At 39.8% G+C, this 26644-nt stretch overlaps 3 protein-coding genes across 6 annotated transcripts in view; 2 read left to right on the top strand and 1 right to left on the bottom strand.

Moving 5' to 3' along the window:
* cwc27 (CWC27 spliceosome associated cyclophilin) overlaps nt 1–12266 on the bottom strand; it is a 71939-nt gene extending 59673 nt beyond the window's left edge. The window contains exons 1-10 of one of the 4 annotated variants that reach the window (XM_017488641.3): nt 12069–12266; nt 11710–11806; nt 11180–11292; nt 10869–11012; nt 9728–9826; nt 9550–9650; nt 8565–8634; nt 7578–7657; nt 7399–7426; nt 7106–7278 (exon numbers count right to left, since the gene is read on the bottom strand). In XM_017488641.3, the coding sequence (XP_017344130.1) occupies nt 7106–7278; nt 7399–7426; nt 7578–7657; nt 8565–8634; nt 9550–9650; nt 9728–9826; nt 10869–11012; nt 11180–11292; nt 11710–11806; nt 12069–12110 (947 nt within the window). In that variant the 5' untranslated portion in view covers nt 12111–12266. Of the gene's footprint in view, nt 1–7105; nt 7279–7398; nt 7427–7577; nt 7658–8564; nt 8635–9549; nt 9651–9727; nt 9853–9973; nt 10521–10868; nt 11013–11179; nt 11293–11709; nt 11807–12068 lie in introns of those variants that run through there. The other 3 variants (XM_047160751.2, XM_047160750.2, XM_047160749.2) reach the window with 3 other exon arrangements.
* Nucleotides 12267–12523: 257 nt separating this feature from the next.
* Nucleotides 12524–15269, top strand: srek1ip1 (SREK1-interacting protein 1). The gene is made up of 5 exons (XM_017488647.3): nt 12524–12678; nt 13325–13372; nt 13476–13631; nt 14253–14316; nt 14767–15269. The coding sequence occupies exons 1-5, from the start codon at nt 12666–12668 to the stop codon at nt 14960–14962; spliced, it is 477 nt and encodes a 158-aa protein (XP_017344136.1). The 5' UTR covers nt 12524–12665; the 3' UTR covers nt 14963–15269.
* Nucleotides 15270–22891: 7622 nt separating this feature from the next.
* On the top strand, nt 22892–26095 carry plac8.2 (placenta associated 8, tandem duplicate 2). Its single transcript, NM_001200666.2, is given in 5 exon segments — nt 22892–22920; nt 23167–23261; nt 23928–24052; nt 25421–25535; nt 25735–26095. Coding segments are annotated over 3 exon segments (315 nt in total). The 5' UTR covers nt 22892–22920; nt 23167–23176; the 3' UTR covers nt 25526–25535; nt 25735–26095.
* The last annotated feature ends 549 nt before the right edge of the window (nt 26096–26644 follow it).

Raw genomic sequence — 26644 nt, 5'->3', positions numbered from 1 at the left:
TGAGGTAGTGAGTAAAGGTGTGGTGGGTAAATTAAAGGTGTGGTGGGTAAATTAAAGGGGTGGCGGGTAAATTAAAGGGTATGTAAATTAAAGGTGTGGTGGGTAAATTAAGGTGTGGTGAGTAAATTAAAGGGGTGGTGAGTAAATTAAAGGGGTGGTGAGTAAATTAAAGGGGTGGTGGGTAAAGTAAAGGGGTGGTGGGTAAATTAAAGGGGTGGTGGGTAAATTAAAGGGGTGGTGGGTAAAGTAAAGGGGTGGTGGGTAAATTAAAGGGGTGGTGGGTAAATTAAAGGGGTGGCGGGTAAATTAAAGGGGTGGCGGGTAAATTAAAGGGTGTGTAAATTAAAGGTGTGGTGTGTAAATTAAAGTGTGGTGTGTAAATTAAAGGGGTGGTGAGTAAATTAAAGGGGTGGTGGGTAAATTAAAGGGGTGGTGGGTAAATTAAATGGGTGGTGTGTAAATTAAAGGGGTGGTGAGTAAATTAAAGGGGTGGTGGGTAAATTAAAGGGGTGGTCGGTAAAGTAAAGGTGTGGTGGGTAAATTAAGGTGTGGTGGGTAAAGTAAAGGTGTGGTGTGTAAATTAAAGGTGTGGTTGGTAAATTAAGGTGTGGTGGGTAAATTAAATGGGTGGTGTGTAAATTAAGGGGTGGTGAGTAAATTAAAGGGGTGGTGAGTAAATTAAAGGGGTGGTGAGTAAATTAAAGGGGTGGTGGGTAAATTAAAGGGGTGGTGAGTAAATTAAAGGGGTGGTGGGTAAATTAAAGGGGTGGTGGGTAAATTAAATGGGTGGTGTGTAAATTAAAGGGGTGGTGAGTAAATTAAAGGGGTGGTGGGTAAATTAAGGTGTGGTGGGTAAAGTAAAGGTGTGGTGTGTAAATTAAAGGTGTGGTTGGTAAATTAAGGTGTGGTGGGTAAATTAAATGGGTGGTGTGTAAATTAAAGGGGTGGTGGGTAAATTAAGGTGTGGTCGGTAAAGTAAAGGTGTGGTGGGTAAATTAAGGTGTGGTTGGTAAATTAAGGTGTGGTGTGTAAATTAAAGGTGTGGTTGGTAAATTAAGGGGTGGTGAGTAAATTAAAGGGGTGGTGTGTAAATTAAAGGTGTGGTTGGTAAATTAAGGGGTGGTGAGTAAATTAAAGGGGTGGTGAGTAAATTAAAGGGGTGGTGAGTAAATTAAAGGGGTGGTGGGTAAATTAAAGGGGTGGTGAGTAAATTAAAGGGGTGGTGGGTAAATTAAAGGGGTGGTGAGTAAAGTAAAGGTGCAGTGGGTAACAGTACGTAGTATCATTTATATTTATTAGAGCTGTGGGAGATTTTTGTTCTTTTTATTTTCTAAGCTCATTACATTACACACACAGAATGGGCAGATGGGAAATAAATAAATAAATAAATAAATAAATAAATAAATAAATAAATACTTGCTGCAATCAATAAACCAGGGAAAGTTAACACTAAATTACACAAATATAAAGTCACAATAAAAGTTAAATACATGCATCACATTTTTTTAATCCATTTTGTTGAAAGACTTTATTTTTATTGTTTAAACACACCCTATAATAATTATTCTTATTTTAGACTTATTATATAGCCTATTAATAACTTCTGTAATAATACCTGCTCCTTCTTCCTGTTAATCTAATCAAGTCTTTCTCTGGGTGCTGCAGCTCCGTCTCTATTTCTGCTCACAATTCCACACTTGTCGAGGAGCTAAATCATTTTTCCATCATTCCACACTCCGCAATCCCACCTTGGGTAAAAATAAGATGGATTTTCAGATGGCTGCTTTAACCAGGTGGCACATTTTCCACATCCATCAGTTGGTAATTAAGCTCGCTAACGGTGTTTTAATGACTAGCTAAATCCAGAGCACTTATAGATTCCTATAACCGCTGAACATATCGCAGATCTGTTGGGGAAGCCATCATCAGCTGATCTTTCCTCCTAGACAACGTGCATACCTTTCACCGAGTGCTCTATAAGCCAGTAATTATCCACGGCTCCAGACTAAAAAAAATCACTTTCAGACTCATTAACTGTTCACAAAAATACACAAAAAACCCCAAACAGGCGAAATCAATTTCGAGGAACCTTCATTTTCTCCAGTATAATTATTTCAAATAAGGAACTTTTTTTGTGTCTGAAAGTTAAACATGTCACTGACCTCCACCAGCTAACTTCTATTATTGTTCTTGTTCTTCTCAGACTGCTTACGCTCGTGTTTTATAAATACCGAGCGCATTATTACTGTTTATTATTAGACTCTCTGCTAATATACTTTATATCCACGCTTCAAATCAGGGTCAGCAAACGCTTTAACACCGCTACAGTCAACACCAAGTCATTTAACTACGGGTAACTAGAAAAAATACAAATAAAAGTGTGAAATGCTAAAAATTCAATATTTACTGAATATCTACTTCACTTACAGTGAAATATTAAGCATCATCGAGATCTCTAGGCTTAACTTGATTAAAATAACCTTAAAGACCCGAATAACATTTAATAAAAGATCGCTGGGTCCTAAACTACGCCCCGTTCCATGTGTATTAGTGTCATTAAAATGACATCTTTTTTATTTTTTTATTTTTATTTATTATTAAAGTAGTCGACTAGTCGTTTTTCCACAGTTAAGCAAACGCTGACTTGTTTTTCTGAGATTTTGTATTTGAGATGATGTTCACAGTGCAGTTAAATGAAGAAAATAAAACGTCTGGGGGCGAGCTGTTCTAGGAAACTAATCCACGACGGGGTGACGTGAGGAAGCGGAATTCATTTCATCGTTTTCCTAAAACAGCATTTATTAATTAAAGAACACAGCATGCTTGTTCTCCATTTATAGTGACATTTCATTTTTGTAAAACGTTAGTCCCTGTCGTCAATTATGTTACAGCAGCGATGGTGTAAAATAAAGTAACGTGTGTGTGTGTGTGTGTGTGTGTGTGTGTTGTTGCTGCACACGGACGTGATGTGAGCACCTGCACCGTCTCTATAATCTGAAACACTTTGTTTTTCGCTAATCAAATCCCACATGCGAGGCAGGAGGAGTTCTGAAGAGCGCAGGGCCTGCCGGTAGAATCCATAAACGCCGCGTCCCGAAGCCATATGGAAGCGTTTTGCTTCCTCAGTCATGCCCCGTCGCGTTTAACCAAAGCGGCGGCTACCGCGCTGCTGCGCCGGGACTCGCCTCCGACATGTTTTTACATTAATTCCCCACAAAAGAACGGCTTCCAGACTCTCAGACACCGACAACAACGATGACGTTAAGTGTTTATTAAGTGTTTACTTCCCTTTGGGTAGCGCACGCTGTAAAGTTAAATATGATCAGTATGTGAAGGGAGAAGTAAAAAAAAGTCATGACTACAAAGTTTGATTTAAAACATAGCGCATCAAGTGGAAAAAAAAAAGCACGTTTCTGATTCCTCACTGGTTCACTGATTTACAGGAAATTATTATTATTATTATTATTATAGTTCTGCACTGTGATTGGTCAGGAGGTGGTGATTAGTTCTCTATAACAGCAGCTCTGACAGTAGCGCAGGTTTATATTAATGCACTCGTTTCTATAGTAACGGCTCATTCAGAGGGACGTGTACGGCGGACTAAAAAATGGTTTTCTGTAAGGAGAAACGTGTTTATGTAGCGTGTGTGGAAGGAGTCTCCAGTGTCAGCGCTGTGCAACAGTCACAGGTGAAGCTGGAACTTTACGTTTTCCACGTCTTCATCACAGAGTTTACACTCCTCTACTGTCTCTCACTCACACGGCAAGTTTTATGATGTTTTATTAAAGTGAAGAGAGAGAATAGAGAGAGAGAGAGAATAGAGTGAGAGAATAGAGACAGAATAAAGAGAGAGAGAGAGAGGCCGGTAAGAGAGAACAGGAACTAACTGACTTCTCGAACCAGAAGGAGTATGGCGTGTGGTTCTTCAGGTGAAAGTGACTGTAGGGGACAGCAGGTTGTTGTGGTATAAGGGGAATAAAGTGGTATTGTACAGTAACAGTGGACACCACAATATAAATTCAGGCTCGATCAGCTCGCTTCCGATTTTTCTGGTCAGGACCCTGTAAGCGTCGGTTCAGCAGGGACGCAGTAACTCCACCTCACACAGTCCGTGGTGCAGGATCCTCTCCAGCAGTCGGAGGCCACCAAAGTGAATTCTGTGCACCTCCACAGCTCCTGAAAAGCCTCGCTGGGAAACGAGTCGGAGCTGCAACAATGCCCTCTTTGTCCCGCACCAACACCGTAACACACCCGCCAAGCCTTTGATTCCCAGCCAAGACAAACTGCTGCGCTGGGTTACGGGCCTTGTAGCCAAACATTATGCTTGTGTTTAATATTCTACAGTCGGTCTGCATTTCTCCTGCTGTCAATCAGAACCGCGGGCCGCTGAGGGACGGCTGGCCATTACTTCATCCTGCTCAATAACTACAGGGCCAGTTTATTATGACTGGAAAATTATTCACACTGACAAACAGCCGATCGGGTGATAAGCCATACGCACGTGTGTGTGTGTGTGTGTGTGTGTGTGTGTGTGTGTGTGTGTGTGTGTGTGTGTGCGTGTTGGTTGTTGTTGGTGTGCTGCTAGCGATGAGGTCCTCGTGTTTAAGATGTTTATGGTGTTTAAACAGTGTGTTTAATGGAGAGCGCGAGTACGGCCGACCCGAACACACACAGCGGGATCACCAGAGTGTAGGCGGTGTCTCAGTGCTCGCAGAACCGAAGTGCTCGCTCGCTCTCTCACACGCGAGAGTTTCTCTGCGTGCTTCGCTCCACTTCACTGCTCCATGGTCGCTAATTAAACACACCGTTTAAACAGCATGAAGAGCTTTTATCAGGTGACCTGTATCGCAGCAGGATGCTGTAATTCCTCCTCTTGATCGTTTCACAGTGCTCTGATCACTCATCGTGGAAATACGCCAAGTTCGCCATCGCCTGTTCATTACAGCGTCAACGTACACCAGGAGCACACGGTCACAAAGCACCACCCGCTGTATCGGAACAGCTGTATCAGAGCATCACCCGCTGTATCAGAACCCGTATGAGAACATCATCAGACTTTTAACAATAAACCACGTCACAAAACAAAAACAACCTCCCCCGCTCTCCTCCCCCTCCCCCCCTTTTCTTCATCATTAAATATAATGAGTGTTTGTGCATTAAGTCAGGAATAAACAGGGTGTCGAAACACACTTCGGTGCCCAAACAGAATTTAAATAAATAAATAAATAAATAAATAAATAAATAAACAAACAAACGACAACAAAAGCCTATTCACTATTATTGACTGTGAGAACAGACACAATTACACACGTCAGGGTTGCCAGATTGGGTTATAAGTGTCATTAGACCTCGTTAGCACCGCCGGCTGAGAAGACGAGGGATTCCCTAAAGAGTGCGCACACACTGTACACACACAAACACACACACACACACACACACACACACACACCCTAACAAATCTCAGCTGAGCTCGGTTTAATGAAATGGGAATGAGATGGTGTTCGTATACATCACGTCCCGGGGGAACGGACGGCTTTGGGGGTCAGAAGTGTCCTTTTTGTTCTTATTTCTTCGTACATCGAGCCAAAATCTAAACAGGACCGATCTCATATCACACACAAGTCATAAAACAAACCGCAAAACACACAGAGTCACGTCCAAAACACTAACGAGAGCAAAGGCTATGTTCATTTCAGGCAGTTCTGCTGTTTACATTGGACTGAGCAATAATCATAAAGTCCCAAAGGTCTGATGAAGCTCTGAGGATTTCACCAACACTACAGAGCAGCTCGGTAAATAACGAACAGCGAGAAGGGACGAGGCCGAGCTACCGCTACCCTCCTGAAGCTGATTATTTTCCTACAACAGCGTGTCCCCGAGCGTTTCATTTCTCTTACACCACAGCAACTCACCAACAATTACCATCTTCATTTTATGATGAACGACTCGGCACACTTTCATAGATCACAAAACCAGTGAGTTCCTGTTCTCACTTACGCTATAGCAGCTATAAACACTCGTTTCCTCACCAGCCCTCTCTCTATTCTCCCACTCTATTCTCTCTCTCTCTTTATTCTCTCTCTCTCTTTATTCTCTCTATTCTCTCTTTATTCTCTCTATCTATTCCCTCACTTTGTTCCCTCTCTCTCCCACTCTTCTCTCTCGCTCTATTCTCCCTCTTTACGTTAATAACATTTTTAAAAATGTAAATGGCAGTGTGTGGTGTGAGTGAGAGACAGTAGAGGAGTGTAAACTCTGTGATGAAGATTTTTGGGAAAACGTAAAGTTACAGCTTCACCTCTGACTGTTACACAGCGCTGACACTGGAGACTCCTTCCACACACCTTCCAGAAAACATCACCATACCAATGATTTATTAATCTGTTTATTATTAGTGGAGCCTCCACTGTACACGTCCCTGTGCATGAGCCGTTACTATAGAAACAATAACGTATCAGAAAGAGTGTGTTAATATAAACCTGCGCTACTGTCAGAGCCGCTGTTCTAGAGAATTAATCACCACCTTCTGACCAATCACAGTCCAGAACTCAGCAGTGCCATGTACATATGTATAAAGTCATATAACAAAGTCAATAATAATATTTATTCCTGTATATATAATCTGTAATAAGATGTACACATTTTTGTTTCATTATTTTTGGACTGATATTTGTTCCGGGCACATTCTGAATAACGTACAGTGATGAGTGTTATAAGACTCGCTTGTTTCCGACCGGTTTAAACCGCATTCACATGACGGGATTTTAGGAGTTCATTATTATTTTTATGTCGAGCGACAGCATGTTGGAGTCTGAGTAAAGATCTCGTGCCCAGGACAGAACTGTGTTCAATCCTGTACCACTCTTTAGGTTAGTAAGTGGCGTAAATCACATCATCACTTGAAATAAAACAAAGAACAGAACATGCCTGCTTTCACTGTTGACTGCAGTGCTACTGCCCCCTGCAGGACACCAGAGGAACTGCTTTTCGTAATGAAATTTAATTAAATGTGTTCAACCAGCAAGTTCTCAGAAGACGTTCTCAGATCAGGAATCAGAGAATAAAGGTTAGGTTTAACTCCTGAGCTTCAGAACCCAGCCCTTACCTGCGACTGCTCTTCTTCTCCGTCTCCTCCTGCGCTTCAGACTTCTCCTCCTCCATCTTCTCTTTCTTCAGCTTTTTTGAGATGCGCTCTCTCATTTCCTTCTTCCTCACCTTTTTGTCATCATCATCCTCATCATCATCATCATCATCCTGGTCCTGTGTTTCATCATCTCCCTGGATGGCAGGATAGGAAGCAGAGAGAGGGACAGTTTTATTTTCTAGCAATAAGGTGCTAAAAAATAAAATACACAATAATAAAAGAGCACACACACACACACACACACACACACACACCTCTGAAGCGTCTCCTGGACTTGTTCTGCTGTGGAAAAAAAATTCTGCTTTTATAACCAGCATCTATAGGTCTATGAATCACCTCCATCTATACTACAGAATCTACAGCAAACATACGCACTAGAAAGTGTATAAAAATGTATAAAATAAATTAAGGGGAGCGTCTGAGGTCTGATCACCTGTCCACCACGGGAACGGAGCTCAGCTTGGGGTCGTCCTTCAGAAGGTCATGACTGCTTTTACTTTTTCCTTTCATGGTCTGTAAGGAAAAAAAAAACGTATTCACACAACAATTACACCGAGAACCAAAAATAAATCTCTCTTACAGCGAAAACAAAAGTATTGACACCCTTTATTACAATGCATACAAGTGCAACAAGTGCTCTTGAGCTTAAATCTATACGGGGGAGGCTGCGGTTTAATTTCTTTTATTTCATAAAAACGACATTTTAATGCCATTGTACTGAAAATTAAAAAATAATAATAATAAATTAAATTCTTGGAACCCTTCAGGTTAGATTTTTGGTTACGCTCCGTGTCCTCAGGACAGAATAACGGCGCTACGTCTCTCTTTGTGATATCTAACAAGGTTAAAGGTCTCAGATCCTCGTCCATGCACAATTTAAAGCATTTCTTCACATCCTCAGGTGTGTACATGTGGACGTCCTCTTTAATTCTGCTTTTCGGTTCAAATCCGGAGATTGGACGTTCACAGACGTCGAGATGGACGCAAAAACACTATTTTTTTGCGTCCCACGACCGTTTCTGTGCCGATTTAAACGTGAATTTGAGATGTCTTCCTGTTCAAAAATTTACCTGTAAGCAAGCCCTAACCTCCTGATGGAGGCAACCAGGTACTGCACTAAAATGTACAGGTACCTGGTGGAGTTCAAGATCAGTCTTCATACGCGTCACTGATTCACCTCCATATCTTACAGCGAGTCCAAAATCATTCGGAAACAGGCTTCGCGAACCTCGCAGCTCAACTATGATGTAAAATATATATAAAAACCACAGCAGAAGATGTCCAAACAGTTCTCAGCTGTTCGACTACACCGGAGGTAAAACAATCATCATGGAAAGCTTATATTTCACCTAGATATTCCCCTGCCCTGATTTTAAGTCCATTTGGATGATTATCCATAAATATAAATATAAAAGCTCACCTGGCTGACTTGAGTGACCATTTCCTCTTCCTCTTCCGCCTCCTCACCGAACGACAGCAGACTGAAATTCCTGCTCACAAAGAAAGAATAATCAGGAAAAACCATCAACAGAGACCCTTCCAGTATAAATAATAATAAAACACACTGCATTTTAAAAGTAAACTCCAGCACTTTGTATTCTTTTTACTCCAAACTCCATAAAATGGAAGTCAAGGGGCAACTTTCAGTAAGACTCTCATTAAACTCTTCAGTGAAAGGTGTTTGATTATATCTGAAGATGGAGCTACTTTTTCAGAGGGAAGAATCTTGGGGTAGTCGCGTGTCTCTGATGGCGTATGGACACCACAAAACCTTCAGGAAGGTAAAGGAGCCGGATCTACTGTTGACAGTATTAGAGGTCCATGGGAACAGCTTTGGGAAGATTTCCGCTCACGTGTGTCTGATCTGAACCCAGACACCGTTCCTGTGGAACGCCGGCAGACTTACATTTCCGTTTTACAGTCGCGTCTTTAAACGTTTATTTAATGGACGGGTTCGAACGTCTGCTCTTATGCAGTTTACAACCTGAAAACCTGGAATTAAAGAGTTATTTGTTTAGTGCTTGATTTATTTTTAAAGTGGCGGTGCGGTAGTTCACCGTTAATGCCGCTGGAAAAAGCAGTCTGATCAAAAAACGGAAACTCACAGCCGTAAATCGCGTAGTTATTTCTTCTAACTGTTCAGCATGAGCGGCGCCACGTTGAAGTGACGTCACGGAATCGCGACGCGGAGAATTCGGAGCGCTTAAAAACTTCCCGGGTTAGAAATACGAGCTGCACAATCGCGTCTTTCCTACCGGGAATTCGGAAACTTCACAGCTCCTCACAGGTCATGAGCACAGCATTAGACTTCACTCTGAGTTTGGACTTTAATTCTTATCAGTGATAATCTCTCTCTCTCTCTCTCTCTCACGCGCACACACACACACACGCACACGCTCTCTCACTTCGTTGCCTTGGACTGAGATTTCTTTGCCTCCTCTTTGTGTTTGTCTTTCTTGACTCGCGTCTCACGAGGCACGATGTCATCAAAGGGAGAATGTAAGACCTGTGGAAGAGGAAATAGCTGCTTTACAAAACACCTCACAGACTATCGGACGCTCCAGAGATCAGACCTGGACGTACCTCTGTAGTTCTGATCTTGTGCGGCTTTAACGGTCGCTCGTCGCCGTCACACTCCACCTCGGCTAAGCGTAACATGTTGTACACCGTGTCACCCGTCACCTGGAAACAGGAGCGTCTTTTATTCCCTATAACATCAGCACAGAATAAATAACTCAAATACTTTTCATGCTTCATAAAAGACAGAGAAGTGACTCGGTTTATATCCGAAGCCTGATATACACAGAGCAGCCACAACATTAAAACCACCTGCGGAATACTGTGAACGTCCCCCTCCCCTTGTGCCCCAAAACAGCGCTGAGGCGTCGAGGCACGGACTCCACGAGACCTCTGAAGGTGTGTGTGGGATCTGGCACCGAGACGTTAGCAGCAGATCCTTTATGTCCTGTAAGATGTGAGGTCGGGCCTCGGTGGATCGGACTTGTTTGTTCAGAACGTCCCACAGAAGCTGGATTGGATTGAGATCTGGGGATTTTGGAGGCGGAGTCAATAGCTTGAACTCTGTCATGTTCCTCAAACCGTTCCTGAACAGTGTGTGCAGTGCGTCAGGGAGCGTCATCCTGCTGAACGAGGACACTGATATTAGGGAAGTGTCGAAGTAACATCCACATGAATACCAGGATCCAAGGTTCCCCAGAACGTTGCCCAGAACATCACACTGCCTCCACCAGCTCGCCTTCTTCCCATAGTGCATCCTGGTACCACCTCTTCACCAGGGCCCTCAACATGATGTAAAGGAAAACCTGTTTCATCAGACCAGGCCACCTTCTTCCATCGCTCCATGGTAAAGTTCTGATGCACATTGTAGGTGTTTCGGTGGTGTACAGGAGGTCATCATGGACTCTCTGACCGCTACGCAGCTCCACACGCAGCTCCACACGCAGCTCCACACGCAGCTCCACACGCAGCTCCACACGCAGCTCCACACGCAGCTCCACACGCAGCTCCACACGCAGCTCCACACGCAGCTCCATACGCAGCTCCATACGCAGCAAGCTGTGATGCTCTGTGTGTTCTGACTCCTTTCTATCATGAAAAACTTCATCAGTTTGTGCTGCAGTAGCTCTTCTGTGGGATCGGACCAGCGTGTGTGTGTGTGTGTGTGTGTGTGTGTGTGTGTGTGTGTGTGTGCATAAAAAGTCACCTTTCCAAATATTGTGTGCTTGTTATTGAGTTCATCAGCTCGGCCCAGAGTGAAGAAAAACTGACTGCCGTTATCGTGAGGTCCGGCATTAGCCATCGCCACCAGACCTCTCCTAATAAAGCGCAACCTGGAGTGGAACTCATCCTGCAGACAGACAAACACACAAACACACACACACACGAAAGCATGAAAACGTGCCCAAATATAGAACATAGAGGATGAAGAAGAACTAAGACTGATGACTGACCGGTGCACAGGCCACACCTCCTTCATTAATACTGACATGTACACAGACCACACTTCTTACTCACCTTAAAAGGACGGCCGTAGATGGACTCCCCCCCGGTCCCAGTGCCAGTCGGATCACCGCCCTGAATGATGAAATCTGGAACCACGCGGTGGAATATGGTTCCGTTGTAGTAACCTGTCAGAAAAGTTGGCGTTATTATTATTATTATTATTATTATTTATAGGAATAAACCTGTATTATCACAGTCACATTATAAATAAAAGGTAGTGTGTGTGTATTTGTATGTATGTATGTACGTATATATATATATATATATATATATATATATATATATATATATATATAAACACACACACACACACACACACACACACACACACACATATATATATATAGATATATATACACACTATATATATATATATATATATATATATATATATATATATATATATATATATATATATACACACACTATATATATATGCAAGTAAATGTACAAGTGTGTGTGTGTGTGTGTGCATGCATGCATGCATGCATGCAGGTGTGTGTGTGTGTGTGTGTGTGTGTGTGTGTGTGTGTGTGTGTTACCTTCCATACAGAGCTGAATGAAGTTCCTGCAGGCTTTAGGAGCTTCTTTAGACCAAAGTTCTATATCTATATCACCTGCTGAGGTCTTTATTAAAACCTGAGAGAGGAACAATGTCATTATTTATTCAACCATGATCATTACTTTATCTCTTCGCTCTTATTTTTGACTCTTACTTACTATTACTCATTTCTTAGTTAAATATTATAGTATATAAAGCTAATGTCTCAGTGTGATGCGTTCAGCTAGTCTCGAAAACTGAGTTTTAAAAAAACATGATTTTTGTTGTTAGTCTCATTAGCAAGGTTGGGAAACATACAATTATGTTCACAAATCTTCATGCGTTTAATTCGATACTCACCTTGCCGTTCGTTGGTGGTTCTTGAATATAAATATTACTCATTTTGAAGGTTTATTAGCTGTTATATTAATTTCAAGCGGAATAAACACACGGATAAACAGCGACGACGAAATTACAAACAAAAACACCTCACGAAATACAGAAAAGTGTGCTGCGTTTGTTCATCTCTCACTGGTCGAATCCTAAATACCGCCACAGTCACTAAATAAAGCGCACTACATGTGATCTGACATAGAAGTTACTACACACTATGTAGTGCACTCGGTGTAGAATAAGCCGATATTTAGGATTCAATCATGGTGTCACAGTTTTTTTCTTCCTTACTGCAACATACGGAACAATAGAGAGAACGGCGAACTGACGTCTAGCGACTCGGAGCTACAAAATGTTTTTTTTTACGATATAAATAAAGATAAAATATAATTATGTTCTTTATGAACTAGACTACATTTAGCAAACGATTATAAATAAGTCCAGCTCCTTTATTGGTACTGTTTGCTGTTCTGTCAATATTTCCTATCGGACACATTTATACGACGGATTGAAGACATTACCGGAAGTTCTGCTGTTTACGAAAATTCTAGTAATTTCGAGTTAATGGCTCTTCCAGGTAAAACTTTCAAGCTTATATGTGTGTGTATTATTGTAGTAGCTGTTTTAAATAAGCTTTATTAATGAATAAGATTGATGATATGATCGAGTGTAGTTTTATTCTGACTATAAAAACAGGCAGCGATATGATCTGAGTGTGAATCCTGTCCTCCGATAGAATTAACACACAACTTCACTCTGCTCGTAGTTGTCTTTATATAGATAGATAGATAGATAGATAGATAGACAGATATAGATATAGATCTATAGATTCACAGCACATAAATATCCAAAAACAGATTAAATATTCAATTCATGATTCTCGGTTTGCTCAGGCTCATGGATGCTGCAGCAGAAAATCAGTGATTAATAATAACGAAATAGCAAAATAGATATGTGTAAAAATGGTTCAATAAAAAGACTAGTGTTCGGAAAATGTTTTATTAACAAATAAATAATCGTTAAAGAAGTAGAAAGCAAAAGTAATTCACCAAGTGAGGATACATATTGATGATAAAGAGAAATGAGTTTTGTTTGCCGAACAGAATTCTGGGAGAGTCGTTGCAGAAAACAAACACCACTCAGAAGTGTTCAGATGAACAGTATTGTGTTAGAAGTCATGTGGAAATTAAAACTGATTATTAATCATAACGATGTCCCAGCAGGTGTGAATAAGGACAACATCCGCGCTGGGTGTAAAAGATGCGGCTATCGTGAGTATTTATGGCGTTTGTGTCCCATCACGGTGTTTAAACGCTTACGCTGAGCTCTGAGTGAATCATTTTGGGGTTTTTTTTTTTTTTTTTACCTCCTCAGCCGGTCACCTCACGTTCGAGTGTCGTAACTTTGTGCGTGTGGACCCGAGGAAGGACATCGTTCTGGACGTGAGCAGTACGAGCAGCGAGGAGAGCGAGGAGGAAGGACAGCAGGAAGTCCACAAGGAGAAGATCTTCGGGAGCGGCCGCTCTAAAGGTGGAGAACAGAATGGTGTCCGGCTGTGGGTTAACCAAAAAATAAGACAATAATCAGGACTGTAACATACAGGAAAGTCTGAAAACACGTCACTGCCTTTCCAGTCCCATGAAAACACTGAAAACACATATTCATCAAAAATACTGTGTTCATGCTGTGGTGTGGATAAGGGAGGGGTTGTGGGACAGTCAGGTGAACTTCGAGAGCTGACTCGTATTCGTCAGCAGTTACATGTTTACATTCAAAATCTTCCAGTTTTATTTGTTTTTAATGAAGACTTGTGTTTCAGATGGAAATGCAGTGTTTTCTGAGACTGTTCTAGTCAAAAGGAAACATTTACACCACAAGTCCACTCAGCTCCTGTAAAACTCCACCCTCACACAGGAGATATCGTTTTTGTGATGTGTTGAGGCATTCTGCTGCTCATCCGTTGGCTGGTTCTGTATTTCTGTTAATCCTCTGAGGAGTTCGTGATTGGTGTGAGGAGTTTCTCTGTAAGGGGAAGCTGAAGGAGCCGAGTGTGTAATCCCGAGTGTGTACCCCCGAGTTTAACTCTGTGTTGTGTGTGTGTCTGTGTGTGTGTGTGTGTGTGTGTGTGTGTGTGTGTGTGTGTGTCTGCAGATTCCCGAAGAGAGAAACATAAAAAGAGGAGTAAAGAGCGATCTCATCGAAAGGCAAAGAAAAGGTACACACACTATATGTGTGTGTGTGTGTGTGTGTGTATATATATATATATATATATATATATATATATATATATATATATATATATATATATATATCACTATACACATACACAATAAATACTGTGCACAATATACACACGTTTTGTACATAATACTGTGTGTATATATACACACATACAGTACTACTGTATATACACACTATATACACACACTGTATACTACACAGTATATACACACACTCTACAGACACTACACACACACACACACACACACACACACACACACACACAACAGCAATCTAATCATTATAAATGATTCAATTACTAAATTACAGCATAAAGAGTTACAGTTGAGACTCCTTCCATGAGCTGTTACTATAGAAACGATAGCGCGTTATATTGTGTATTATGAGTGATTAATTTATTTATTTGATTATTTTCTTTTCTCAGGTCTCATTCATCCAGTGATGCTGATGATGATGAAGAGGTGAGCAGGAAGAAAAAGAAGAAAATCCACAAGAAGAAAGGCAAAAAGGAAAAGCGAGAGAAAGAGAAACGCTCGAAGAAGCGTAAGAAGAAACACGCGCAGGCTTCCTCCTCCTCCTCCTCCTCCAACAGTTCGAGCGACTCCTCAGACACGGACTGAACCTCTTTCTGATCCAGATCTTCATCTACACTTCATCCTGCAAAACAAACCGACCGCTAGGAGATGACTTTATTATCAAAACAGCAGTTTGTGAGGCTGAGTGCAAAAGTTTGTGCACCCTTGGGACTACAGGAAATAACCAACATTCCAAACTTTTGCACTCTGCCGTCTGTGTGAATGTTTTACTGTTTCAGTAGTGAATCATTTTCATTTCTTTTCATCTCTGATCATCTATTTCTTTTTATTGTTTGCTATATTTTTCACATTATTGTTAGATTTTGTACAGAAATAAAATGATAAAAATGAATAGTGCCGTTTCTGTACTTTTTTTTTTTTTAACAAAATAAAACAGATGCTGAACTTATTGAACTTTTGTTGATAAAATTATAATTAATAATTCATTACTAACTAAGATTTATTTTAAAATAACATTCTGATACAGAAATCAGATATTAGGATATAATTAAGCATTCATTACAGTATTTTATATGCTTTATTTATTTACTTTTTGGATTTGCAGAAAAAGTGAAGAGTCTTTCTCCAGAGGAAACTCTCCCCTAAAAACTGTGATATCATTTCTGTTGGACAAGAGCAAGCTGAGGCAACGGGACGTCCAGGATGGTTTTCCTTGGGTGTTTTGGGAAGCAGATAGAAATGGCTCCCGCAGCGATCCACCATCGGGTTCCGGGTGGAATTAGGGAGCTGTTCTGCTGAAATTGTTAGTTGTAACAGACTGGATGGAGGACTGTAACTGGAGACTGATGTCATGGTTAACGCACCTGTAGAAGAAGCTGGTATTGAAGAGTTGTGTCCTTGATGTAGAGATCTTTCCTCCAGATGACATCTGCTCCTCCTCCATCTGCTGGTTTGATCGCAGTGTCACTCTTTTTGTTCTTCTGTAGGTCGATTGAGACTTTTTACAGTTGTGGTACCATTTCTCTTTCGCAGGTACTGATGAAATAATGTAATGCTTGGGATTGTCCTGCTGGAGATGTCCACGATGATTTGCTGGATGTTTATATTCAGCGAGGTCAACAAGATTTCCGTGTGCTTCAGGAAGCAATTTGTTGATCTTTATTAAAATGGGCGTATAAACCTAAACACCAGAACAAAATGTTTGTTGTCAGTCATGGCAGTAAATTAATTGGGAATGGGCCTCGTGGGGAGAACACCGAGACCTCAGTCATTAAAACAAACACACACACACACACACACACACACACACACACCCCAGCAGAATTGAGCAAACCTGTAACTCTGAGACTGCTGCCATGGTTACGGAAGTGGGTGTATGTACTCAGTGTTTATAAAGGTGAAGGTGTGTTGTGGACTCTTGATCCTGCAGCTTGAGGTGTGTGTCAGGTGTGAATGAGTGAGTCTCATGACACTTCACCATGCCAGAGTCATAGCTCCCTGCAGCTCTCACCTGGTTTCCCACTGAAGATAAGCAGGGTTGAGTCTGCTCAGTACCTGGATGGGAGACCTCCTGGGGAAAACTAAGGTTGCTGCTGGAAGTGGTATTAGTGAGGGCAGCAGGGGGCGCTCACCCTGTGGTCAGTGTGGAGTCTAATGCCCCAGAATAGTGACGCGGACGCTCTACAGTAAAAAAAAAAAACTCTTTAGACTGAGACCTTAAACCGAGGTCCTGACTCTCTGTGGTCATTAAAAATCCCAGGGCACTTATGGTAAAGAATAGGGGTATAACCCCGGGGTCCTGCACAAATTCCCCCATTGACCCTTCTCTATCACCCCCTAATAATCTCCATCACTGAACTGGCTACATCACTCTCTCCTCTCCACTAATAACTGGTGTGTGGTGGGAGTTCTGGAGCAATATGGCTGCCATCACATCATCCAGGGGGAGGATACACACTAGTGGTGGTTGAGGAGACCCCCCCCCCCCCCCCCCCGACTATGTACAGAGCTTTGAGTGTCTCGAACAGCGCTATATAAATAAAACTGTAACTAATTTATAACAGAAATAGATTTAACACACATTATAAACCAAGTCACATGGTTTATATTTAGTCTCTTAGACAGATGACACATTTCCATGACACAGCTATAAAATATAGTTAGAGATTAACGACGATGAGCAGATCAAATAAAATGCAGATGAAATATAAAGATAAATAAGAGGATAAGAATCTTTCATTCATACAAAGAATCTTTATTAACTGCGTACTTGTGCGGGACAAGCTCCAAATTATTACCTACAACCTGTCAGAGTTCCACATAGAACCCATTTAGGAGACGAAGAACCCTTAACTGTCCAATCAACCTTTAAAGAACTCCTTTTGTCTTAAGAGTGCATGAGCTTAAGGGTTCTTAGTCTCTGAGAAGGATCCACTATGAAACCCTTTCTGACAGAAAGGCTCTCAAATAAATAAATAATTAAATAAACACTCTGTTGTAGAGTTTTACATGGAAGCATTAAAGGTTCTCCAGATGGACAAGTGGAGAACCCTTTTGTTCTAAGAGTGTGTGTATTAACTGATTAAGTGTGCGGTACAAACTCCAAATCATTGCTCATTATTTTCTTATTAATAGCTAGAACCTGTCAGGAGTTTAACATTTAGCTCTTGGTACTCTGTTAGAAACAAGGGTTCTTCACGGGTTCTTTAAGGGTTCTTTCGGATGATTAACAAGGGATGACATTAAATTAAATGAAAACGGATTTATGTTCATTAATTTTAACACTCTTAGGGCTCTTTCTATAATTAAGCTTCCTAAAAGGGTTCTACATTTAGTGTTTTGGGACAAAAGGCTTCTTCAAGGGTTCTTTAAGTGTTACTTGAGGGTTTTTTTAGCCTCCTAAATAGGTTCTACTTGAAACCCTTTGTAATAGGAAAGCACTCAGCTGTACAGATCTACATAGAACCTTTAACGGTTCCACCAGAGAGACAGGGCTCATTGAATAAGTACAGTAATAATAGAATAATAATACAGTAAAAATGTTAAACATGACGCTTTAAGAACTGGTTCTAGATCAGTTCCGTGTGCCTTCACGCTCTGCACTCAGTGCCTGGAAACTCGTGCTATCTCATCACATGCGTCATCAGAACCGAACGCTCACACCCACTTAAATACCAGGAAAAGAAACCATCTTGCTCAATGTTTATGACTTTACCTGTAACTCCACGCTGGTTCTGTGACTTACTGGAAGCAAATGCATTTACACTCACTGGCCACTTTATTAGGAACACCCACACATTCATGTAAGTCCTCGAATTAGAAGAGAACGGACAGACTGGTTCGAGCTATGAGAAATAGTTCCAGGAAGAACCCTATTAGGAAGTTCATTAATTAACCCTTAACTATCCAAGGGACTCATAAAGAAGCCGTAAAGCCTTCCGGAAAGGAAATGCTGGGACATTCCTCGTACCCTTACAGTTTATATTCAAGCCCCTGCAACAGAGATTCCTGATCGTAAAACCGTAAAGCGCAAAAACCTTTAACTATCAAAATAAAATTCTGAACAACCGTAGTGTCCACTTTCAGAAAGAATACAGCCCCCTCCGAAACTATTGGGACGGCAAGGCCAATTCATTGTTTTTCTGGAATGTTCTGAAAAAGAACGAAAGCGCTGGTGTACTGAGGAACAGAGACCGAACGGGTCGGCCGAGGAAAACAGCACCGCTGATGACAGAAACGTTGTGAGATCTGTGAGGAAGAAAAACCCCAGAACGACAGTCAGTGACGTCACCAACACTCTCCACGGGGCAGACACACACACAGACACGCACAAACACACACACACAGCACGACTCATCAAAGCCGTGTCTCTGTGACTGTTGCCACGGTTACGGAGGTGCACATATACATTCGGTGTACGTGCAGGTGACGGTGTGTTGCAGACTCTTGATCCTGCAGCTTCAGGTGTGTGTCAGGTGTGAAGGAGTTTCTCCAGACTCTGTGTTCAGAAATAAATAGTTCCTCAGAGGTTCTTTGAATTATTTATAAAGAACTTCTAGATGAAACACTGAAAGGGTTCTTCTGATACACTCTCAAACCATTTATCCAGTCAGAGGTTCTCCAGTTGTCCCTTTTTTCCTGAAGAACCCTTAATTATTCAGTGTTCTCTTGAAGAGACGTATGTATTAACTGGGTGCGTGTTAAAATGCTTCTACTTGGGGTTATACACTCTAAAAAGTTCTTTGGTTGTTCCTTAAAGGTGTAGAACCCTACAACAAAGTGGTTCCCTATTAGACAGGGTTCCTAATAGAACACTTTTTTTATTTTTACAAGTATTACCTGGTAATTGTGCAGTACAAACTCCAAATTATTGCTCATCAATTTATTTTTTTAAATCTAGAACCTTAACATTTACCTTATTAGTACTCTGAACTCTCTTAGAAAAAAAGGGTTCTTTAAGGGACGAAGCTGAATTAAAACAAATAAGATCCGCGTTCCATCAGGTGAATTTGTACACTCTTGAAAAAAGGGTTCTTCGATTTTTGAAAGGGTTCTATTTGGAGAACAGGGAATCAGTTTGTCGTAGGGTTCTTCACAGAACCTTTGCTAAGAGAGTAGGAACATAGGGATGAAGACACTGTATCAGTGTTGGGTTCTTTAGAAAAGCTGTTAAATAAATAAATAAATAAAAAGATGATGTAAACGGTCATGTGAGTGAATTTATTTACTGAAATAATTTACATCTGATCAGTTGATTAATAATCTGTATTAATGTGTAATAATGATAACGAGTCTTTATTGGACACACAATTATTACAGCACAGTGATTCTTTTCTCCGCATACCCCAGCCTGTCAGGAAGTTGGGGTCAGAGCGCAGGGTCAGCCGTGATACAGCGCCCCCTGGAGCAGAGAGGGTTAAGGGCCTTGCTCAAGGGCCCAACAGTGGCAGCCTGGCAGTGCTGGGGCTCGAACCCCCGACCTTCTGATCAGTCACCCAGAACCTTAACCACCAAGCCTCCACCGCCCCCAATAGTGTGTATTAATGTGTATTAATGTGTAATAGTGTGTAATAGTGTGTAACAGTGTGTATTAATGTGTAATAGTGTGTATTAGTGTGTGTATTAGTGTGTGTATTAGTGTGTGTATTAATGTGTAATAGTGTGTAATAGTGTGTAATAGTGTGTATTAATGTGTAATAGTGTGTATTAGTGTGTGTATTAGTGTGTGTATTAATGTGTAATAGTGTGTAACAGTGTGTAATAGTGTGTATTAATGTGTATTAGTGTGTATTAGTGTGTAATAATGTGTAACAGTGTGTAATAGTGTGTATTAATGTGTATTAGTGTGTATTAATGTGTATTAGTGTGTATTAGTGTGTATTAATGTGTAACAGTGTGTAATAGTGTGTATTAATGTGTAATAGTGTGTATTAGTGTGTATTAGTGTGTAATAGTGTGTATTAGTGTGTGTAATAGTGTGAAACAGTGTGTAATAGTGTGTATTAGTGTGTATTCGTGTGAAATAGTGTGTATTAGTGTGTATTAATGTGTAATAGTGTGTATTAGTGTGTATTAATGTGTAATAGTGTGTATTAGTGTGTATTAGTGTGTATTAATGTGTAACAGTGTGTAATAGTGTGTATTAATGTGTATTAATGTGTAATAGTGTGTAACAGTGTGTAATAGTGTGTATTAATGTGTAATAGTGTGTATTAGTGTGTATTAATGTGTATTAATGTGTAATAGTGTGTAACAGTGTGTAATAGTGTGTATTAATGTGTAATAGTGTGTATTAGTGTGTATTAGTGTGTATTAGTGTGTAATAGTGTGTATTAATGTGTAACAGTGTGTAATAGTGTGTAATAGTGTGAAATAGTGTGTATTAATGTGTAATAGTGTGTATTAGTGTGTATTAATGTGTATTAGTGTGTATTAATGTGTAACAGTGTGTAATAGTGTGTAATAGTGTGAAATAGTGTGTATTAATGTGTAATAGTGTGTATTAGTGTGTATTAATGTGTATTAGTGTGTATTAATGTGTAATAGTGTGTATTAGTGTGTATTAGTGTGTAACAGTGTGTAATAGTGTGTATTAGTGTGTGTATTAATGTGTAATAGTGTGTATTAATGTGTATTAGTGTGTATTAATGTGTAATAGTGTGTATTAGTGTGTATTAGTGTGTAACAGTGTGTAATAGTGTGTATTAGTGTGTATTCGTGTGAAATAGTGTGTATTAGTGTGTGTATTAATGTGTAACAGTGTGTAACAGTGTGTATTAGTGTGTAACAGTGTGTAATAGTGTGTATTAGTGTGTGTATTAATGTGTAATAGTGTGTATTAATGTGTATTAGTGTGTATTAATGTGTATTAGTGTGTATTAGTGTGTATTAATGTGTATTAATGTGTAATAGTGTGTATTAGTGTGTATTAGTGTGTAACAGTGTGTAATAGTGTGTATTAGTGTGTATTAGTGTGTATTAGTGTGTATTAGTGTGTGTATTAATGTGTAACAGTGTGTAACAGTGTGTAATAGTGTGTATTAATGTGTATTAGTGTGTATTAATGTGTAATAGTGTGTAATAGTGTGAAATAGTGTGTATTAATGTGTAATAGTGTGTATTAGTGTGTATTAATGTGTATTAGTGTGTATTAATGTGTAATAGTGTGTATTAGTGTGTATTAGTGTGTAACAGTGTGTAATAGTGTGTATTAGTGTGTGTATTAATGTGTAATAGTGTGTATTAATGTGTATTAGTGTGTATTAATGTGTAATAGTGTGTATTAGTGTGTATTAGTGTGTAACAGTGTGTAATAGTGTGTATTAGTGTGTATTCGTGTGAAATAGTGTGTATTAGTGTGTGTATTAATGTGTAACAGTGTGTAACAGTGTGTATTAGTGTGTAACAGTGTGTAATAGTGTGTATTAGTGTGTGTATTAATGTGTAATAGTGTGTATTAATGTGTATTAGTGTGTATTAATGTGTATTAGTGTGTATTAGTGTGTATTAATGTGTATTAATGTGTAATAGTGTGTATTAGTGTGTATTAGTGTGTAACAGTGTGTAATAGTGTGTATTAGTGTGTATTCGTGTGAAATAGTGTGTATTAGTGTGTGTATTAATGTGTAACAGTGTGTAACAGTGTGTAATAGTGTGTATTAATGTGTATTAGTGTGTATTAGTGTGTAACAGTGTGTAATAGTGTGTATTAGTGTGTATTCGTGTGAAATAGTGTGTATTAGTGTGTGTATTAATGTGTAATAGTGTGTATTAATGTGTAACAGTGTGTATTAATGTGTATTAGTGTGTATTAGTGTGTATTATTGTGTAATAGTGTGTATTAATGTGTAACAGTGTGTAATAGTGTGTAATAGTGTGTATTAGTGTGTATTAATGTGTATTTGTGTGTATTAATGTGCAATAGTGTGTAATAGTGTGTAATAGTGTGTATTAATGTGTATTAGTGTGTATTAGTGTGTATTAGTGTGTATTAGTGTGTAATAGTGTGTATTAGTGTGTATTAGTGTGTAATAGTGTGTAACAGTGTGTATTAATGTGTAATAGTGTGTAATAGTGTGTATTAATGTGTATTAATGTGTAATAGTGTGTAATAGTGTGTAATAGTGTGTATTAATGTGTATTAGTGTGTAACAGTGTGTATTAATGTGTATTAATGTGTATTAGTGTGTATTAATGTGCAATAGTGTGTAAAAGTGGGCGTGTCCGGGCAGGTAGATGAGTAGATGAGTAGATGAGTTGAAAGACAGGTGTGGGTTTGTGCAGCAGTGCGATTACGAGCCATTGATACTCTCGGTTATAAACATATCTCTGTTTGCTTTACGTTCAGGTGGAAAAGGCAATAAATCTACAGTGACTTTGACCCCGTGCTTCATTCTGCCACGGGCGGACGGGTGAACCCTCGGAGGTTGTTTGGTTGTAAAAAGTTCAACATGTGAGTACAACAGAGCTATAAAAGACTCGCCTGCTAGCTGGAAACTTCAACACTTACACATCACTGCTTACTCAGGTGCATCTTTAACCAGGTAAATATTCTCCTTCTCTCTCTCTCTCTCTCTCTCTCTCTCCTCATTTCTGCTTCTCACAGGAATTCTGGACACTTTTGCAACAAAAGAAAAGAAAAGAAAAGACTATTTATACACGTATAGATCAATTCTTCATAGCCTGGTTTTTCATGTGACGGCGCAGTTAGTGTTTACGAGTCATGTGAGTTTTGCTGTAAATGCTGAACATGAAGCAGAGCACCATGTAGTCATCACTCTGTTTATCAGACAGGAGAAGATGGAGGTGACGTCTCAGCCCACAGCGTTCGCTCCGTCTGACTTCCAGACCGGACTGCTCGAGTGCTGCGACGACTGCGGGACATGTACGCTCATTTATTACTAAACTCCCAGCACTTTCTGTCTTTAACCTTACAGTCTACACGTATCATTCTGTGATCACTTCCTGAGCACCACTGGGGAAATAATCAACCAATCACAGCACTCGCTTTACATTTCAATTTAGAGTGACATTTTGTAAGTCTGAATTTGTACACCTTGCTTTGAAGTTGAATCATTTTCTCATTTCTGATTGGCTGACACTTTGCACATCTGATTATTTTAAAAATTCACATCAAAGTTGAGACAACACCCAGTTATACTGCCTACTTATTAACACTCGTGTTTTTTTATCCAATAAATTCACTCAAACGTTTAAAATGGTCATTTTCCACTATTTAAAACGGGATTGTATTGATGGTTAAACTCCGAGCAGATTCTGTGAGCTGTGTAAACATATAGATTTATTACCCACCTGGTTTTTATAATCACCGCGTTACCGTGGAGACGTCCTGAACACTACGGGATAAATAATTAACCCGTTACAGCCCTCGCTATCACTGATGATGATATGACGCTCACTAAAATCGACATCTGGAAATCTAAAAGGTTCAAACTTTCCTTTAGAGTTTGGGAAAAAGCCACGCTGAGAATGTATACGTGACCGAGAAGCATTTAAATGTGACTGTATGGTGTATCTGTGTGTGTCTCAGGTGTGTGTGGGCTCTTCTGTCTAACCTGCCTGGGCTGTTCCATCGCCAGCGACATGGGGGAGTGCTGTTTATGTGGACTGGGAATGTCCATTCGCAGTGTGTACAGAACCAAATACAACATCCAGGTCAGTCACAGGGTCGCGCAGAACCTGCTCACTGACCTGGAATCGAATCTCTGACATCATACACTTTCAGAAAAGAAAAAAAAACACAGTTGCTCAAGGGTTCTAAGCGTCCCGTGATGGACTGACGTTCCTTTCAGGGTGTGTCCCGGGAAGAATCCAGCGCTACGCTGACCAGGATAAAAGATTCTTAGCTTTCTAAAAAAAAAAAAAAAAAAAAAAACCCCACACCCTGTCATAGGGTTCGACATAGAACCAGAAAAACAATCAGAGGAACTTCTACAAGTCTTAGTTGCTCCAAACGATTGATATTTATTATTATTATTATTATTATTAGACTCCCAGAAGGTTCTGTTCAGGGTGTTTTAAAAATAATTTTAATGCATTAAGGCGATATTTCTAGACTTGATGTTCGGATTTACTTTCTGATTTTTTTTTTTACGTCTTATTACTGATTGGCTGAAACACAAACCTAAAAAAAAAAAAAAAAAAAAAAAAACCTTCTTTCTTTTTTTTTTTAAATCACACTCAGATCTGACATTTTAATCTGAATTTGATGAACCGAAGATAAAGGGGAGAAAAATGGGAAAAATCTAGAACCCTTTTCAATCTAGAACCGTTTTTTTCAGGTCCTATGCCGGACCGTAGAGAATGGTGCGCCCCTCTCAGAAAGTTTTCCAAACTAGAACTATTTTAGGAAGATAGCGACTCAGCGAACCGTCTGCGAACCCTCTTCTGAGACTGTGTGCAAATTCGAATCATTATTATTAAATATGGATTTGTTTTAAGTCGACTTTAAAGCTTCATGTAGAATTTCATCTGCAGCACAGTTCGCTGGAGACAGATTCTCAACTACACTTTATTTGAAGGGAAACTGCAGCGGGCCTTTAGAACACATTCATGAGCAATGCTCAAAGCTTTTCTACAGCTGTGCTGGACAGGGTCTGAAAACCGCGACAAACTGTAAACGCCTCAGTTATAAAAGACTTTGTAAATAAGTGAAGTTGTGCTGGAGCGCTGCTTTAGAATAATTTCAATGCAAATAAAAACAGAAGCATAAATTCTACACTCAGTTCTACTCCTGCGTGAAGGTAAACCACCGGTGGACATTTTATAGACGAAATAATAAATTCCAAAATAAGCACGTCTTCTCGAATTCACGACAGGTTCGGACTGAAACCTTACGAAAGTGCTGCTTTAAAAAGATATCTGCGTGAATGTGTGTGATCAATTCCTCTGACTTTTTTTGGACTTTGGCGCCTTTGGTGGGAGGAGTTTAATATTTAATATGATATTAGTAATGATGTGACGACTTCATTAATTAATAATGAATGTGATTATTTCTCAGTTTGGTTTGTGTTCTGTTTTCAGGGCTCCATGTGTAAAGACTTTATGATCAGTAATTGCTGCTTACCCTGCGCCACCTGCCAGCTGAAGAGAGACATCGACAGGAGGAAGCAGCAGGGAATCTTCTGAATCTGACCAGGTGAGCTGCGTCACATTAGATATATATATATATATATATATATATATATATATATATATACACCGTAATATCGGCAAAGTTTAACACATACAATATACTTTAAAATAAATATACACACACATTACGGTAAACTGTTTGAACACAGCATGCATGGTTTATTTCCTGCACACCAAAACCTGTGATTTTTCTTCTTTTACAGAATCTTCACACCACTGGGGATCGAACCAAGCCGCGACTTTCCTCAGTTTGTGTTCTTTATTAACAAAACAGTGCTTAAAGGGTGTGAAAGCTATAAGGAACAATTACAATGCTTTTGTGTGTTCCTTAAAAATGAAATTGTTGATGTGTGTTACACCACAGCGCTGTTGGATCCTGGATTGGGATGGGTCAGGTGGTGTTGATTAATTCTCTATAACAGCGGCTCTGACAGTAGCGCAGCTGCACATCACAGGTTTATATTAATGTACTCATTCCAATAGCTTACATCTCTATAGTAACAGCTCATTCACAGGGACGTGGACGGCAGATTCTCCATTAACAATAAACAGATTTTTAAAAAGTGTGTAATCGTTGATAGAGTGATATTTTCATTGCAAAATTTAGGGAAGGAGTCTCCAGTGTCAGTGTTCTGTAGGAGTCAGAGGCAAAGCTGTAACTTTCAGGACGGGGGGGTTTGGGTTGTTGTTCAGATGAGAAGCAGTAGTAGCTATATCTCATATATATATATAAAGTGATATGTTGTTCATGAATGATTTTTTTCATTTTGAATGAATCTTTACTATGACTCAGGAATAATGAGTTGTCTCAGAGAGTGATTTGTTTCCACACACAGACACCCACCCACCCAGACAGACAGACAGACAGACAGACAGACAGACAGACAGACAGACAGATTTTAATTATATTCTGCTGAAATGAACAAAATGACTTGGGGGGGGGGGATTCATTCATTTCGCTGAACGAGATTCAAAGATCCGAGTCAGTAAAATGATCTGAACTTCCCATCACTAATATATATAATATATATATAAATAAAATTATATATATATCTTGTACAGCTAAGTAGTTAAACACAAATTAAATAATGCACCACTCAGTGTGTCTGACAT

This window comes from Ictalurus punctatus, chromosome 16 (genome assembly GCF_001660625.3).
Source record: "Ictalurus punctatus breed USDA103 chromosome 16, Coco_2.0, whole genome shotgun sequence".
In the NCBI taxonomy this organism is placed as follows: Eukaryota; Metazoa; Chordata; class Actinopteri; order Siluriformes; family Ictaluridae; genus Ictalurus; species Ictalurus punctatus.
The sequence above is the reverse complement of the archived record's forward strand: the minus strand, read 5'-3'. Positions and strand labels throughout refer to the sequence as shown.